This window comes from Peromyscus maniculatus, chromosome 7 (genome assembly GCF_049852395.1).
Source record: "Peromyscus maniculatus bairdii isolate BWxNUB_F1_BW_parent chromosome 7, HU_Pman_BW_mat_3.1, whole genome shotgun sequence".
NCBI classification, from domain to species: Eukaryota; Metazoa; Chordata; class Mammalia; order Rodentia; family Cricetidae; genus Peromyscus; species Peromyscus maniculatus.
The window spans coordinates 87,590,225-87,608,856 of NC_134858.1; the positions used below are offsets into that span (position 1 = coordinate 87,590,225).

At 49.7% G+C, this 18,632-nt stretch overlaps 1 protein-coding gene across 4 annotated transcripts in view; it reads left to right on the forward strand.

The window, feature by feature from the left end:
- Nucleotides 1-5,677: 5,677 nt before the first annotated feature.
- The window catches only part of Rasgrf1 (Ras protein specific guanine nucleotide releasing factor 1), a 111,049-nt gene continuing 98,094 nt past the window's right edge, over nucleotides 5,678-18,632 (forward strand). For 3 of the 4 annotated variants that reach the window (XM_076576813.1, XM_076576816.1, XM_076576815.1), the window contains exon 1: nucleotides 5,719-6,338. In XM_076576813.1, coding sequence (XP_076432928.1) covers nucleotides 6,063-6,338 — 276 coding nt within the window. In that variant the 5' untranslated portion in view covers nucleotides 5,719-6,062. Of the gene's footprint in view, nucleotides 6,339-18,632 lie in introns of all 4 variants that reach the window. The other variant, XM_076576814.1, reaches the window with a different exon arrangement.

Sequence of the window (18,632 nt, forward strand, 5' to 3'; positions counted from 1 at the left end):
TTGTAAGAAACCGGGTGTGATGGGACATGCCTGTAATCTCAGCTACTGTGAAACCGCAACAGAAGGGTCTCCAAGTTTGAGCCCAGCCTGCACAGCGCAGCAAATCCCCATCTCACAAAAATTAATTAAGTTCAAAACACAAAAATGGCATGTTTCCAATAGCAACCACTAAACACAAAATATCTAGAAATAAGATTTACAAGGTATATATAACGGAAAGTGTAACATTTTACCAAAAAAAAAATTAGGGACAAAAAATTTGAGGGATGGACTTCTTTGCATAAGAAGACAAAACATGTTATATAAGAATTAATCTTATGATATTTTCAATATAATTCCAGCCAAAATTTTTCTGGAGCTGGATAAAATGAAAATACTTAAGAACCCTGTAAAGCTCAGGTGTGGTGGTGCTCACTTTTAATCCCAGCACTCAGGAGGCAGAGGCAATATGATCTCTGTGAGTTTGAGGTCAGCCTGGTCTACAGAGCAAGTACCAGGACAGCCAGAGGTATGCAAAGAGACTCTGTCTAAAAGGGTGAAGGGGACTGTTTAAGAAGTACACCTGTTATTTTACTACAATGATGAATAAGACAAGCAAGGCACTATGGCAGTTATTTGCATCGTGCATGGAGTCCCTGGCTATACATTTATGAAATACTGATAAATCTACAAGAAAATATAAGTTGATCTTCAAATTTAAAATTTTTAATATAAGCAAAAAAAACCTCAAAAGAGAAGGAATACCATGACTATGCAATTAAAGTTCAATAAATTAATAAAATGAATGAAAATACAAAGAGAGAATACTTTGGGGCCTTCTAATGAGATAAAGAAAGACATTGAGCCTATAAAATATCAGATACTATAGAAAGTCATTTGGTGAATATGTTTATGTCTGAAAAAAGCAAAAGGATTTTATAGAAAAAAATTTTAAGAAGACTCTTTGGTGGTATTATCTCTTTATTCCTTGTGGGCTCTTATTAATTAATTAATTAATTAACAAAGAGCTTTCATCACTCTTAGAAGCAGACAGTATAATACAAACTAAAACTGTAGGCCCCTTGCTCCTCAGTAGGCATCTGGTCAAGGTCATCAATGGAGCTGAAAATAGAATTGGAACTTCCACAGACCAAGGACACTTGTCCAAAAGTTCTCTGACTCAATAAATTTAATGTCTTTTTTTTTTTCAAAGCTGTACGGACTACCTTTTTTCTTTTTAAATATGTTGCCCCAAAACAAAACTTCTCTGAGTGCATTCGCACATATGTGTGCATGCACGCGCGCGCGCACACACACACACACACACACACAGTAGGGGCCTCAGTTTCTCCACTGGGGAAATGAGGTTATTAGCCCCTATTCAAAAATCTTATTGGGAAGGTGGAGTGCATCAAGGCAAGGCCCAAACGCACTGTGATTAGTCAGCCCCTGTCCTTCCCAGAATGAGAGGCTAAGTTCTTACCCCGTGAATAGTGTGTTTAATCTCCAAATATGCCCATTTCTACCAGCTATGCCAAGGTATTGTGTTGTGTGGTTTTGACAGTGGTGGGGAAGGGGGTATATGAATTAATATTTATTTACCACAGATAGGGCAGCAATGATAGACCAAATAATTTCACCAAAATCTAGCTTGGTGAACCAATGAGATGGTTGGGGTAACTTACAGGGCATGGGTAACTCAAAGGCAGCTGTATCCCTAACCCATGCCCCCTTCTGTGGTGGTATTGTGTTCCCCAAAATATTGTGCACTCTAATAAACTTATCTGGGGTCAAAGAACAGAACAGCCACTAGATACAAAGGTTAGAAGATGGTGGCACACACACCTTTAATCCTAGCATTCCAGAGGCAGAGATCCATCTGGATCTCTGTGAGTTCAAGGCCACATTGGAAACAGCCAGGCATGGTGACTCACACCTTTAATCCCAAGAAGTGAGCCTTTAATCCCAGGGGGTGATGTCAGAAAGCAGAAAAATATATAAGGCGTGAAGACCAGAAACTAGAAGCATTTGTCTGGTTAAGCATTCAGGCTTTCAAGCAGCAGTTCAGCTGAGATTATTCTGGATGAGGAATCAGAAACTTCCAGTCTGAGGAAACAGGATCAGCTGAGGAACTGTCAAGGTGAGGAAGCTGTGGCTTGTTCTGCTTCTCTGATCTTCCAGCATTCACCCCAATACCTGGCTCAGGTTTGATTTTTATTAATAAGTACCTTTAAGATTCATGCTACACCCTCCCAAATATGGGTGCATCCTTGAAGTTCCCTGCCCAACTTGCTTGCAGCTCTCCTAAAGATTTCCTCCTCTGGTACCACCACCCACCCCAGCAATTGTAACTGCTCATCTAACCCTGGGAAATGAGTATTGTAAGGTTTAAGCTTCCAGAGCTGTGGTGGTGGGCTCAATACCCAGTCATCAGTTGGTAATTGGGAAAGATTAGAAACTATGGCCCTGTTGGAGTAAGTGTGACCTTGTTGGAGGAGGTGCGTCACTAGGGTGGGCTTTGGGCTTTTAAAAGCCCACACTGGGCCCAGTGTCTCTGTCTCTGTCTCTCTGTCGCTCTGTCGCTCTTGATCTCTCTGCCTGTGGATCAGAATGCAGAGCTCTCAATTGCTGCTCCAGCATCACACCTGCCTTCATACTGCTGCACTCCTCACCTCACCATGATGCCAATGAACTCACCCTCTGAAACTGTAAGCCATCCCCCAATTAAACTCTTTCTTTACGAGTTGCCTTGGTTGTGGTGTCTCTTCACAGCAACAGAACAGTGACTGAGAGAAGAGCCTGGTAAGTTTCTTGAACTTCTTGGGTCATATGAGCCTTCCTCCTCCCTCTAGGAGGGAATATTTCAATTCAGAAGAAATTACTACACACTATATGCCCACCTTCTCTATAGCACCTCTCACAGCAGCCAAGCAGAGACCAGCTGCATAAATGATACTGCCTTGGCCAAAATCATTAAGTAGCTTCCAGGAGCCTTGAGCTTGATTCCAGTCCAAAGACTGCCAAGAGGCCAAAGGTGAAACTTGGGTTTCTGCCTGTGGTGAAAAAAACAATACTCACACAGCTTAGATAAGAGTAATCAAAATGCCAGACAAGACATTGACCATTTCCTCTCTCTAACACAGCAACTTGGAGCTAGGGCCACCCTTCCAGCATGGTCTAGCTCACCAGGAAATCTCAGAAACCCAGGATTAGCAAAAGCATGTGACTCCAGCGCTGCAGTGCTGACCAAGGCAGGAAGAGACAGTACAGAGATCTTTTTGGCCCAAGATTTAGTGGTCATTAGTCCTGGCTCCATGTTGGCACCTCCCAGACGCTTCTAAGTAAGATATACATGATTCTGACTTCACTGACCCGGAGTAAGGCCTGAACACAGACTTTAAATCTCTAAAGCACAGCGGAGTTCAGAGCTTCTGAAATGGGCTCAATTCTGATCCTGACTGGCACTTTTGGTTAGCATGCCTTCCCCGGCCCCATGAGAAAGTGGGTTTTCCTCTCGCTGTGCTAGGAGCCACACAGCAAAGAAGTTCCTAAGCTAGTCCAAGCTCCAGAAGACCAGGACTAAGTTTTCCTTATCATTGTGTCTCCAGAGCCCAGCCGAAAGAATAAGATGTGTGTGTGAGTGAACAAATGGGTGAGTCCCATTCTCTCCCACCTCCTGAGTGCCCCAACATCTAACAAGTGAGCTGCAAAGCATGGAAGCTGTATCGATGGAAGATTGGTCAGAAATGCAGGTTTTTCAGACCCTGCTCAACTCCACCAATGACAATGTACCACCTGACAACAATCCCAGGTGATTCGAGTGTCCAAGGCAGCATCCCTGCTTCTGCCATGTCTTTGTGAGTCTCCAAGCCCCCAGGGTAAAATTGTTTGTTAAAGTGCACCCATCAACCTGCAGCCCAGGTTCAGAAGAACCATGTACTGTAGATCTGCCTGCCACACAAACCTCGATGCTGGCCAAAGCTTGGCTCTAGCTCACCTAGAGATACCCTCTCTCCTGATCCTGCTCCTTTGTGCCATGAACTCCAACCTCTATGCAACCCTAAACTGTGCTCTACATAAACCCCAACCTGGTTCAAATCCCACCTCTGCCGCTTTCCATTAAAGTAGCTGTAAGCAAGTGACCCCAAGCCCAACCTATGCTGAAGGCTTGAGAGAAGATGCAAAAGCTTAACTGAGTGAAGTGCTTAGCACAGTACCCCTTACCAGAGCGTTCCCCGGCCTCCTCTGTAAGAGACTTCCTAATAGCAATTTACATAAAATCCCCAATCCTGGACATTCTGCTTCCACAGAGAAGGCAGGGGAAATTAGACAAGTGCCTTCTCTCAGGATGCTGAGGGGAGAGGATCAGCAGCAATTCAAGCCAGCCTGGGCTGTAAAACAAGATCCTATCTGAAAAGAGGGGAGGGTCTTGGTAGGAAGGAGGAGAAGAGGGAGGTGAAGAGAAAGAAGAAAGTTAGAAAACAAGTAGAAAGAATCACAATCATTTTTACAAGATATCTCTTGAGCAAACCAAGGCTGCGTGGAGGGGCTCAGCCCTCTGCCTTTCATTTTTGATTACCTGCGGAAGAAAAATAAGTGTCACAGAGGAACACGGACCTGGACCACTATGCCCTGAACAGGGACAGCTCTCCATTCCAGATTATAGTGTGTGTGTGTGTGTGTGTGTGTGTGTGTGTGTGTGTGTGTGTGTGTGTGTGTGTGTTCTAAAGGGGGAAGGGCTTCTGTGAGGAAAGATGGTGTTCTTCCTCCAGAGGGCTGCAGGGACACCCGTCCCGGCTGCAAACTGTCAGCGCTGCCAGGCGCTGCTCCCGGTCTCAGGTCTCAGCGAGGCCGCTGCCCTCTGCGGCAGACGGCGGCGCGCGCTCCCCGCTCCAGCACCAGGCTGGCCCGGCAGCCCGCGCGCTCTGCCGGTGCAGCATGCGGGCGCTGTGACGTTCTCGGATAAATGCCGTGTAACTGTGTAGGCGAATGGGAGCTAAAAATAAGAACGGAAAATCTATCATTAAGGTATCATTGCGCCAGCGCAGCTATTTGAAGGCTCCCATGGTCCCCGGCGCCTGCGTTTGAAGCCCGCCTTCAGGCTTCAGGGGTATTTGCTGAAAACTCCCAGCAGCGGCTTGCCAGCCAGACCTTAGGGTTCACCGGGTGACGCCGGTAATTATGGCAACGCTCAAAATGAAATAAAATAAATGGTCACCTCTACCTTCCCAACCTCACCCCTGTATTCTCAGATCGCCGGCGAAGCCGTGGGGAATAAGGCTGAAAACTGAAAGGAATGAGATCCGAACGGTTATGCAAAAACTAGTACATATCCCATCCCTTTCGCCATCCACCTTGGATTAGAAAAATAAAGTACCGGAGGAAGGTGAGGGGAGGCTTTAGGAGAGAAAATTACAAATGGGGCTTACCCTAGGTCTAGAGTGCGCCGCGGCGGGGCGCAAAGAACGCAAACTCCGGGGATGGTGAGTCTCTGGGGTTCCATTGGGTTGAACGAAAATTGATCTGATTTGGTTTAGAACACTCGAAGTGGAGAAGAGGAGGACAGGGAGGGAGGACGAGGCGTGTGTGTGTGTGTGTGTGTGTGTGTGTGTGTGTGTGTGTGTGTGTGTGGTGTTTGTCCAGGGAGGGGGAGGAGGAGGCGCCAAGGTGCAGCTTGCGTGCGGCTCTGCGCCTCGGCGGGGCTGCGTGCGTGTGTCCCTGTCCGCGCTGCTGAAACGGGCTCTTCGAGGGATCGGCGTCACATGACTCCGCCTGCCCCTAGCCAGCGCGCAGACCGCCCGTCCCCAGTTTGCTGGGGGAGGGTCGGGCGACATCTCCCGGGGCCCCGGGGCTCTGCGGAGAAGAGAAGAGGTTCCAGCAAGGAATGGTCCATCTAGGTTCAAGAAACCCCAGCTCGGCGCCAGGTCCTGGAGTGTAGATCTTGAGAGGGGTGGGTGGGGGAACAAGAGGGAGCGATCCAGCGAGCGCCAGAGAGAGGCAGCGCGGCGCGCACCGACGAGGGGCTGCTGGGTGCCGCGCGGGGAAGATGTAAGCGCGTGGGGTCTCGCTGGCCTCCGAGCACCATGCAGAAAGGGATCCGGCTGAACGATGGCCACGTCGCGTCCCTGGGACTGCTGGCGCGCAAGGACGGCACGCGCAAAGGCTACCTGAGCAAGCGGAGTTCGGACAACACAAAATGGCAAACCAAGTGGTTCGCTCTGCTGCAGAATCTGCTCTTCTACTTCGAAAGCGACTCAAGCTCCCGGCCCTCGGGGCTCTACCTGCTGGAGGGCTGTGTCTGCGACCGCGCGCCCTCCCCCAAGCCCGGGGTCTCTGCTAAGGAGCCGGCGGAGAAACAGGTGAGGGAGCGCCGCGTCCTGACCTCCCGCGCCCCTGCTGAGGCCCTGCGGGTTCAGGGCCTTCCACCCTGCTTCAGTGACCGAACTTTGACCCTTCTACTTTAAGCATCTAGGGCGCTCTCAGCATCTTCCGCGGGAAGGACCAGCTGGACAGAACCGGGAGGGTGACCCTAGGGCGGGCAGAGGAGGCAGGGACTGCGGGCTGGGCGCTGCTAGGAGCTGCAGCCGCCCTTGGCGGGGTGAGCCCCGTAAGGGGCGGGGACAGGGAGGCTGAAACTTGGAGATACCGATGGAGATGGGGTCCAAAGGGCCGACACGGGCGAGGAATCTGATCAGCGTCTGACCCAAAATGGTGCCCCTACCCCTATCCCCACCCCCACAACAGCCCGGATAGCTGTGATCTTCTGCCTGAGACCTGGGATTCCTTGCGCTTAGGCTTGGGAAGGGTGAGACAGGCGTCGGAGCGTCGCGGTCCCCTGCCTCCCGCAGCTAGGGGCGAAGAATAACCTGCGCTAGCCTGGCCGAGTTGGGGATTGCGGGGGCCTGGGGGATCGTTTTGTGAGATCGAGTGATGGTGTGCTCCCAGCTGGCTCTGGCCCCGCTAACAAAACCCCAGGGTTCCTAAGACCGCTATGATGTGGCGGGCCAGGGCCAGGGTTGCTGCGGAGCCGTGGGACAAGTGGGCTCTTCTTTCCTCCCCCGCCCCCTGCGCCGCCGCGTTCGCCGCAGTCGCCGCTGTAGCGCTGCGCTCCTTCACTCTCTCGCTGGCGTTACCCAAACAGCAGGTCTAAAGGGCCAGGCCGCGATCTACCGCGGGCCTGGACCTGATGGAAGAGCATGGAGGGAGGAGGGGCACCTGCAGCCGCCCGGTGGGAACCCCCAGACAGGGAAAGCTATCTTTAAGCTTGGTATCTCTCCCAAGCCATCCGGTCCCCGGCCTCTGGGAGGAAAGGAAAAGTACATGACAGTGTATCCAAAAATGTCATCACTGGGAGAGAGGCCTGACATCCGTAGGGCTCAGGCACCTGGCTATTGCCTAGATGGGGAGACTGAGGCCCAGGGAGAGAGAAATATTCTCTTGCCCAGTGTCATAGCAGGAGTCAAAGCCACCCAAGGTTCTGAGGAGACAACCAACCGAGAACTCAAAAGCACACAGGCTGCTGGCAACTGAATTGCCTGGGATGAAAGTCTCCCTTGAAATCCGCTCCCTAATTAGAAAGGAGATCAGAATCCCTCCAGCACTCTCCTTATGCCTTGCACTCAGCTCCTGAGTGTTAGGTGACAGTTCCTGGGAGCTACAAAGTGTGGGCAGGAATTTGGGGGAAGAGGGAATGACTCTGAGAGTGACCAATCAGGAGGCCAGGCAGAGAGGCTCCCAGATGGCAAGGAGCAGTGATTCCTTTAGCTTGTAGCCAAATGGAGCCTCCTGGGCTCAGCTAGAACAGCTAGAACAGCTAGAACAGCTAGAACCCAGGCTGCCAGCTCTCTTGCTCACTTGCTGTCTCCAGGCACAGCACACCTGTATCTACCGGTAGGCTGCACCCCCAGCCTCAGCCAGGGCTCCCTCCATGCCCCAGCTCCCTATATCACAGTGGGAACTGAGTTCCTGGGTGGGAAGGAAGGCAGGAGCAGGGAAGCTAAGTTGGTGGAGGCCCAAAGCATCGGCTCTCAGGTCCCTCAACTAGAACACTTGACAGGCTGGAGGCTGAATCTCAGCCGAATGGCTTCTTGGCTGTATGGCTTCAGTTAACACGAAGAAGTCCTCTGGAACTGTTTTGTATACAGAAGGGAAATGACACTGACCTTCCCTAGGGCTTTGGGAGGCTCACAATACAATTTAGTGGGATCCTAGCTGGATTAGAATTCTATTAGGTCAATCCACACTTCCCATTTTTTTCCTCAGGCTGAGAAACTGAGGATGATAGAAAGAAAGGGAGTTGCCCAACATCAAAGGAGTCTGGCAGAATAAGACCTAGAGGTGACCCAGTGTCTAAAACCCCTGAAAGTAGAGTCCCATGTTGATTCCAAGTTAGCCAGCCCTCATCTTGGATACTGATCGTGGGACAGATGGGAATGCAGGCCAGTTGGTGTCATGCACGCATGTTCTGAGCCATTTCCCAGAACCCGCCGTCACTGGCTCTCATTGAGGGAAGAGGGCAAGCGGGGAGCAGTGGGTGATGACCTGCTGTGGCCCAGCTTGGCAGGGCCTTGCTAAAGGCTCCTGCTTTATCTCACGCACTCATATCCAAGTTCCCTTCAGCTCCAGAATGAGTTTAGCAGCTATGGAGTCATTGTTCCCACCGCTTTGACCCATTCGTGTGTACAAAATTCATAATCATCCCCTACCTCTGAGTAAAACCTGTGGCCCCCACAGCTGCTTCTGTGTTTCTCTTGGGCATGGGCACCCCATGGAATAAACCAGAGAACTGGGTGGTAGAAGCCCCAGGCCACTCTGCAACCAAGTTTGGACCTAAAACAAATCTTGACTTCATACTCACTGGGCATGTGGCCAAGCACCCAAATTAATGAGCCTAGAAAACAAAATCAGTTTGGCAAGATTAGCTGGTATCTGGTGGAACTCAGTTCTAAGGGGGCTTCATTTTTACCCAAGTCTAAACTCATGGGAATAGAGACGATGTCTGAGCTGGGAACTGCCACTCCAGGGTTGAGGACGGAGCACATAGCAGATTGAGCTGGACATGTTTGGGGTATCATATGTTACTACTGTATTTCATGTCCCGAGGACTGACTGACTGAGTGCAGGGCACTAGGCCTAAGAAGCTAATGATCATGGATGTTGGGATCCTGGGGAAGATAAATACAAATAAGGAGGTGTACCTTGAACTACTGGATTACAAGGTGTTCTGAGAGCCCAGGCTGATTTGATGCCATCTCACCCAGCTGTACCCTGATTGGTCTGACTATGTTTAAAGGAAGAGGATTTTGTCGCACACTGGCTCTGGCCTGGGACCCCAGGGTCTCGTGAAATGAGATAGATGCATCTTGTCCTCCACCTTCCTGGGCTGCTGTAGGGTGCCCCTCCCCCTCCCTGTGGCCTGGGCTCTGCTTACTCAGCCCTGACTTCCTCTCCTCCTATTCCTAAAACTACACCCCAAAGCCTGGGTCATTTGACCTCTCAGAGCTTGGATCTTCAACATGTCTAGAGATTGGCCCTAGGGGCTCCACACCTTGTTTATGAATAGTCATCCCTGGTAGCTTTTCCAAACTACCTGAAATAAAACTTCTAGTGCCAGATTCTCAGTAAGAGGTCTTGGTAAACTAACCCCAGTACTGCCTGTACTCCGTCCAACCGGGAAGGGCCAAATGTGGACCTAAGGTGCCTTCTGATTCCCTAGAGAGAGAAAGGATCCAGGCAGATGCCAATACCTCTGAGCCAGATATAGGCTTAGGCTCCATGAGCTGGAAACCTCTCTGAACACCTCTTCTCCACCAGGCCAGTGTTATTTCCTAAACGAAGTGCTACTCAGGGTCCTCATTTATAGGGAGCATTCCTAGTTGGCCTGGTAGATCGAGTGCACCAGTTTTACAGGTGAGCACACTCCTCAGTGGCCACTCACCATGGCAGCAAACATGAGACTTGCTCCTCTGATGCCCCCTCTCCACAGCTATGCCAGCCTCACCACCCTCCAGAGCTGGAACCTATTCGACTCCTCCACCAGCCGGGAAAACGCAAGCCAGAGTGCGGAGAATGAGGCCGCTCTAGAGGCAACCCCCTTCACACACAGCTTTCTGTGATCCGAGCATACCAGCCATGAAGGGCAGGGAATCAGCAGCTCCAACGTGAGGGTGTCTACCTGCAGGAAGCTGGCAAGGCTGAGCTGGGGTGCCAACATGTGGGGTGACTGGCTCTGGAGTCACTGTGTGGGGTGCTCCTTTACCCACCCTACCTCTCAGCAAAAATAAGGTTGAGGAGGCTCCCTGGGGATGCCTCTCATAGGAATGGGACCAAAAAAAGTCTCTACTCCCTGCCACATGCTTGCTAGCAATAGGATAAGGGTCAGGGGTAGGTGATATGTAGCCTAAGCTTGAAATCTCACTGTTGGTTTGCCCAGCTTGGCTCTTCACACTGAGCCAGGGTCAGATCCCACAAGTGCAGAGGAGAGAGCTTTGTTCCACGCAGTACCTGCCAAGGGCAAGAAACCCTTGATCCCTCCCAAAGAGCCCCTTGAGGACTCTCTCAGCAGCCCCTCTATGGGTAGGAACTCTGCCTCATCCCATCTCCATCCACCTCACCCTGTCCCAGTTCCCCTCGAGGGAACAAGCAGTCCAGTGTTCTTTTGTCTCTGTGTTTATGTCACTTTTAACCTTTTTGATTGACACTTAACATGTACTATTTGTGTGTATTTATAAGGTACAGTATTATGTTCTGATTTGTATTTCTATTAAGTGTTGATCAACATAGGGTAACTGCTCCATCCACTACCTGGACTTTGACATTTCTCACCCAGAGTGCATTCAAATCCCTCCTTCTGCCAGTCATTGCCAACACAATCCCTTGAAAACAATCCTGCTGACCTCTCTAATCCAGCCCCACCTCCCCTGCTCCTTCTCCTTCTTGCTCAGGTCACAACTCCTCATCCTGTACAGCCCTTCTTCCCATTCTCAAGGCACTGGAAGCAGCCCTTTCCTCTGATATGGTGATCTTCACCCCAGCCCGAAACTGTGGGATGCAGACTCTGGTCCTCTGGCAGGTCTTAGCCTAAAAGTGACCTCTCAGAAGAGAAATCTCCTCTCCCCCATCCTGGAGCCAGTACAGCCCCAGCTCCAGCACTGGTGGTGTTTACAGCTCCTTCTTCATTCATATCTGCAGCCACAGTCCATGATTACTTCCTGTACTTGTCTGGTAGCTTAGAGATGGACATTTCCCCCACCAAATCCAGATGCCAGGACAGTGCCAGACAACAACTAAGTACTTGATTCACAGATGTGGAGCCAAGGAAGGAAGGAAGGAAGGAAGGAAGGAAGGAAGGAAGGAAGGAAGGAAGGAAGGAAGGAAGGAAGGAAGGAAGGAAAAGTTTATAATAGACTTTATCAAGTGACCCTAATTGAGGACTGGCAGGAACTGGATGAGATAGAGAGGTGGGGATAAAATCTGATGTCCACATTATGCCTGAGGACATTGGTTATGAACATACAGCCAACTAAGGGGGTAGGCAGACTCGTGACAGTGAGAAATGATGCTGTCTCGGGAGGTCAAGTGGTAGATGCCGAGGGCAGGAAAGGGTTTTGGTCATTTGTGAAGAGGATGCTCATTAGAGACTGTGACCCTTGCCCCCAATGGACAAAAGCAGGAATATGTGCAGAAAAGTATGGGCCCAGTGAAAGGCCATGGTCAGATGCTTGGCAGGTGTCCTCCTCCCTGTTTCCTAGAGCCCAGGGGATGAGGTGATGTCCTGGACAGATGCACGGTAGGGGAAGACAGCAGACTGTGCCAGCTGGGTAGACCCTGTGTAGTCTCTTAGGGTCGGCATGTCACTAGACACGTTCACAACCTGGCATGGCTTGTTAGCCTATCCTTTGTGTGCTCTGAGAGCAGCCAGCAGTGGGTGTGAGCTCAGACTGCCAGCCAGGTACTATTGTTCCAGCTCCACAGACAAGGATGGGAAACCCAGATGATTTGCCAAAGCCGTGTGACAGAGCAGAGTTGAAGCTTCTCTTCCACCCCCATTTGCAGATCGATCATGTGGCTCCTCATCTGTGGTCCTCCTCCCTCATTCTGAGGAGCCCTGGGGGCCATACCCCAACATCAGTCAGAACGATCTGCTTTTAACTGTTTTATATATTAATTTGGCTTCCACATAAAAACTCATCTATATTAATGCTTTAAAACGTTTGACCTTCACTACAAGTTATTACCAAATGCCTTTCAGCTCAGCTCTGGCATGTTCTAAATGCAGATTAAAATGTCTATACTTTTTCTTTCTCTTAATATTCAGTGGTGGAAATTGAACCAAGGCCTTTGTGCATGCTAGGCAAGTGCTCTACCACTAAGTTACATATCTACTCTGTTTTGGTATTGTTTAAACACACACACACATACACACACACACACACACACACACACACACACACACACACACACACAGAGTTTTACTAAATTACCCAGGCTGGTCTCAAACTTTAGATGTTCCTGCCTTAGGCTACCAAGTAGCTGGGATTACAGGCATGAACCACCACACCCAACCCAAAATGTGTATAATTTTGTGGCCTGGTGCTTTATAACAGTACAGTAGAAATGCTGAATAAGAACAATGAGTGTCAGCTGTTGAGCCCCAGAGTGTGACTACACACTTCCCTTAATGGTCTCAGCAGCTTGTAAGGTTGTTACTGATAACCTTTTTTTGTTGTTTGGTTGGTTTTTTGTTTGTTGGTTGGTTGATTGTTTTGTTTTGTTTTGTTTTGTTTTGAAACAGAGTTTCACTGTGTTGTGTAGCCCTGGCTGTCCTGGAACTCACTCTGTAGAGCAGGTTGGCCTCGAACTCAGAAAGAACCACCCTGCCTCTGCCTCCCAAGTGCTGGGATTAAAGGCATGCAAGACCATCACCCATGTTAACCCATTTTCAAAATGGAAAAACTTGGCCTCCACAACTTCTACTTCTCTTGTTCAAAGTTATGGAGCAAGTCTGTGCAGAAGCTGACACCCAGTTCTAACTCTCAAACCTAAGCTCTCCAGCCGCAAACAGAGTATAGAGACTCTGGCTGGGTGCCTTCTTAGCATCCTCTGCCTGTCAGAAGAGAAGGAGAGTAAAACAGAATTCACAGCAGTACTGAGGATGCAGCTTGGTTAACCTACCAAACACAAAGCCCTGGGCCGATCCTCGGCATCATATATGCTAGGCATGATAGTACATAACTGTCTTCCCAGCATTGAGGATGCAGAGGGAGGAGGCTAGTTGCAAGTGTGAGGCCAGCCAAAGATATTGGAGAGAGAGAGAGAGAGAGAGAGAGAGAGAGAGAGAGAGAGAGAGAGAGAGAGAGAGAGAGAGAGAGAGACCTTGTTTCAAGGGGAAGAAAATTAACAGCAAGTAAAACTATGTCGTGTCCACTTCAGTGACTTTTGTGAAGGAGGCTTTGCTTTCCGCTTGGGTGGGAAGCCTGCAACTCTGACGTGATCCAGGGAAAACACCAGGCAGGCATCCCCACCCCACAGTCCTGACTCATTGGAATCTCTAAGAGCCCGGAGCTGGTGTGGTGCACACACAGCCAAGAACACAACTCAGCCCCCTGATGTATATGTAGGAGTCCCAGTGACTTGTGAACGTGACAGAGGCCCAGAACACAGCCAATGCCAAAATGCTCCTATGAGGGTCATTGTCACGCAGGGAACATCAGGGAGGCCCAGACACCTCCACATCTTTTCCCCAGAGGGGAATTCATCGCCCCTCAAACACGAAGCCTTCATTTCCTGTCTCCAGCCTTGAACATGGAGGAGTTCCCAGCATCTCAGGAGAGACAGCATTAGGGACTCTCAGCCGAGCTACAGGCTCTGTTTCTGTCACCTCCCTAGCTTAGGATGGGTTTCAAGTTCTCTGGGCCTCAGCGTCCTGGTCACTACATTAGGCTGGGTACAGTTCAGGAAGCTACGGGACAACCCGGAAGGTATAGCCAGTGAATTGTAGCAGTTACCTCTTCCACTCTTGCTTCTTTTGACAACCAAACTTTCCCTCAGAGAAGCAGTGACCCAGGTCACCAGGGGCTTGGTCAGGTGAAGCAAGTCAACACAGAGCCTTAACCCTGGGAGCTCCTGAGACTCCGAATAAGCTGTCCCTGAAGGAGCACTGCTTGCTGCCTAGCACTACACCACTGGAAGTGAGCATGGTAAAGGCTAGAATGTGGGGAACACCAAGGCTCCCCTCTATTCTCACCCAACCCTGTGACTCACTGCTGAAAGCCATGCCTCGGTGAGTGCCAAAACCACCTGTGGAGTCTGTGCGGTGGTGCCCGGCTCTGAGTTCTCGGTGTCAAATGCCAAAGTCAGAACTTGAACCAGACCTCCCCTGGGTTGACAGGATCAATGGACATCCAGGGGGATTGTGAAATTCGGTGATTTCTGCTTTTGAGAATAGGTTTTGCTAACCTCTTGGGCTAAGGCAACCTCTTTTCTCCACAAAATGAGATAATCATTTTCTAGAAGACATCTCCCCACTGATCTTTGACTTTCTTCACGTTGGAAAATCCAACTCCTATCTTAAAATAAAACCTTTTCAGAACTACTTTTAGAAGAGTGAATGGATGAATTTGTATCAGCCTTCACTGGGATTCCAAAAATCCTTGTAGAAATGCAGAGGAACCTACTCAAACATTTCTAACTGCAGGCATAAAATGTAATCAACTTGTCTAAATGCCTCCTGGGTTGTTAGGTGAACTCCAGACATTGATAAAATCGTTTGGAAGAACCTGGCCACAGGCAGTGTTTGCAGACTGCCCAGTATCTACTTGTCCCAAGCCTGCTCTCCCGAAACATCTTCTTTGCCCTCTGGCGATACTGGTTGCCACTCAGAATCTCTTGTCCTCTGGTCAGATCTGTGGGAAACTGGGAGGAGGGGAAGAGGGTAGAGTTCTCGATGAGCCATCTTATGTGAGCACCAGTCAAGGAGAGGTGAATAACTGTGTCAAAGGGCTTCCCTGGTAGCCTGGGCAAAGAAGAAAACAGTTGGTTCTGAGACACTTGACTGCCTCATTAGTTAAAATGAGCAAAAGTATGAATGGCTTGCATCACATCAGCAGGGACACAAAGATGACCTTAAGAGGTAAGTCACTGTCCCAGTCAGCAATTCTTGCTGGCACTCAGTGAAGACCACACTCAGGAGACAACTTGATGGGGTCTGAGTGTCAAGTATCCTGACTGTGCACAGTGGCACTCGAGTCTGGAGACCAAACAGACAGTCAGAGAAGCTCACAGACAGCCACTGCCTGGTTTATTTTAAATTAGTTAATTAGGAGTATGATCCCACAGCTGAACATTTACGAGACAAAAAGTGTAGAGTGAAGCTGGTCCTCCCACCTGACCCTAGCCTCCTAGAAGTGGCCATTATCACTAATGTCCTACACGTTCTCTCAGAGAGCGTACAGATCAGACACGTACATGTGCGCATAATTGCTAACCAGTTGAAGTATGCTGTAACCACTGTGCCACACCTTCTTTTTCTCACTATACGTAGTGATGATTCTTTATGGAACTACTCTTTTTTAACAGCTGCAGGGTACACCATACGGGTATGCTAATGGCTTTTAAGACAGCCTTCTTCTGAGGAATATTTGGGTCATTTTAAACCCTTAGTATTATTATAATCATAGCTGGAATTAATAAATACGCATGGCAAGGGTCATTTCTCATCTGGGTCTCTGACAGAAACTGAAGAGCAGACGCTTTCAGGTGGAAGCTTGGGTCTTATTCATTGAACATCTAGAGAAGTAATTGATGGGAAGGTGAAGGTCAGGCTGGTGAATAGCATAGTGATAGGCTGAAAGATGTTGGTATGATAGTCACCATCCCCGCTGTGGCCCTGGCTCCCAGGGCCTAGAATATATGAAAACAGACCATTCAGCGGACAGAAGCTTGGCTCCAAGCTGATGCTGAGAGGGGCAAGCTGCCACGGGGCTGTAGAGATCTGGTACACCCCCACAGACTGGACAAGGAGAGTCAATGAGCAAGGAAGAAGATATGTAGGAGGTCAGCATTGGCAGCAAGTGTGTTGCCAGATGGATACCTGGCTAGACGCTGTAGGAGACCAGCAATCTAGATAGAGGCTTAAGACAGGCACTGTGGTGGTTTGAAAGAAAATGGCCCCCAAAGTGAGTGGCATTATTAAGAGGTATGGCCTTGTCAGAGCAGGTGTGGACTTGGAAGAAGTGTGTGGCTGTGGGGATGGACTTTGATATCTCCTATTCTCAAGCTACTCCCAGTGTCACAGCTGACTTCCTGTTGCCTGCATATCAAGATGAATTCTCAGCTCCTTCTCCTGCACCATGTCTGCCTGCACACTGCCATGTCCCACCATGATGGCAATGGACTGAACCTCTGAAACTGCAGGGGTGCCCCAGTTAAATGTTTTCCTTTATAAGAGTTGCCGTGGTCATGGTGTCTCTTCACAGCAATAGAGACCCTAAGAAAGGCACTTAGCTTGGGAGCTATATTAGTTGCTTGTTTTATTTCTAGGATAACATACATGAGAAAAGTAACTTCAGGAAGGAAGGATTTACTTCTGCTCATGGGTCAAGGGTCATCAATTACCATGGAGAAGGCACGGTGGCAGGAGTGTGAGGAGGCTGGTCACATGGGGATAGCGGTCAGGAAGCAGAGAGAAATGAATGCTGATGTCCAGTTTGCTTTCTCCTTTTCATTCAGTGCAGGGTCCCAGATCAAGAAATGGTGCGGCCCTCATTTAGGGCGAATCTTCTCTCCTCAGTTAACACACTCTAGATACAGATGTGCCTGGAGATTTGTCTCCTGGATGATTCTAGATCCCAGCAAGTTGACAATTGATACTAACCATCACCCATCACGGGGCAGAGCAGGGGTCCTGGTCCAGTGAGCAAGGTCCTGAAGATTCAGATTTGAGAATTCAGAGAGAGAAGCTGGGCAGAAAGAAGCCACTAGACTCTGGTAAGGGTGTCTATATGAAGTCGTATCAGGTTAGATGGGGAGGAAGTGGGAAGGACAGGCAGTCTGTCCAGTTATCAGTAAACCCATGGAGGCCTGTGCCTGTACTCAGTAGCCCTTTATGAAACTACAGTAGCTGGTAAGGTTCCCACTGTGCTTACGGGTGAGGTCGGTGCAGCCATGGGTAGGAGGAGGTGCAGTCCAGGAGTGTCCTCTGTTGTAGAAACTGGGGGAAAGGTCAGGAGATAGTCCTGAGATGACCTGCTAAAGCCAGGAGGAGCTTGGTTTTAGGGGCTTTGGGGTGAGCTCCAGAAAGGAAACTAGAAGACATGAGTAGGAGGTGCCTGAAGGGATGTCCCCACAACGGGGGAAGGAAGATGTACTTTCTGATGACTTAACTGCTTGTAATTCAGTTCAGTCAGGTGGCCTTGTGAACGGTTCCAGGTTTAAAGCATGTCACTGAGCCCATGACGAGATGGTGCTACCACAGCATTAAGCACCCCATGGGGGAAGACTCTGTGGAAGAGGAAACTGCCCACAGAAGTGACAAGCCATTCTGAAGGCCCCGTGAGAAAATAGCACATCTGAACTCCAAACCCTGGCACCTGCCACAACCCCAAGATGACTCCCCAGAATTCTGGATTCCCAGGACATGAATAGGTCTTTCCCCCAAAACAAAACAAGGATAGGGGCTGGTGTTCCACCATACCCCAGCATTCTGGGGGCTTCGGCAAGAGGAGCTCATGTTTGAGGATAGCCTGGGCTACATAGTGAGAAAGTGGCTCAAAAACTAAGTGAATAAATAAGTCCATCAGTAAATGGAAAAGGTCCTGTGTTGACTAGGTTCCAGAACTAGTTCTTTGGCTCCAGGAACGCCCAGGACCTTCCTGCTGTCCTTGCAATGCCAATCTCTCTCATGAGATGCCTGTCCTCTTATCAATCCTGCCAGCTCCACTGCCCACTCCCGAGGGGCAAATTCAGCACCACCTGCTTTGAGGCTTTTGCTATTAACCAATTAACTAATGAACTGGTCTAATGAGTTTGGTCACCCACTCAGCAAACAGGGACAGCTCCATGCCCAGCACGAGGCACAGCGCCAGGCTGCCGGGCTGTTTCTTAGTCAGAAATGACTTCTCTGAAAGGACAGGAGCCCACTCAATACAGCGTAGGCAAAAGAGAAGACGCGGGCAATCATGACAGTGGTGGTACTTAGTAGAACTCCCCAGAAAAATCAGTGTCTCCGAGGCCCAGGTGAGGAACCAGTTCTGCCCGCCTTGCCTCTTCTCCCCCCCTCCCCTCCCCTCCGAGTAGCGTCATCTCCTCCCTGCATGCTCTGAGACCCTCTGCTTCTATAGAATCCACCATGCCCAGGCCATTGTTTCCATTTTCCCATTGCTCTGTTCCAAACTCCAGGAGCTCCCAGGACCTGTTCCCACTGCCACTGCCCGTGCTCTCTGGGAGGACTGAGGGGCAGGAAGAGGCGTGCTTGCTTCTGGTGCCAAAACCTCACTCCTCCCTCGGGCGTTTCGGGCGATGAGTGACAGACAGACACAAGAACCAACTGAGGAACCTTCAAAAACACCAGTGTGAAGCTGTGGTGATAGCTCAGTGAGAGGACCTGGGTTTGAGCCTCAGATCTCATGTAGAAAAGCATGGAGATACAGGCTCGT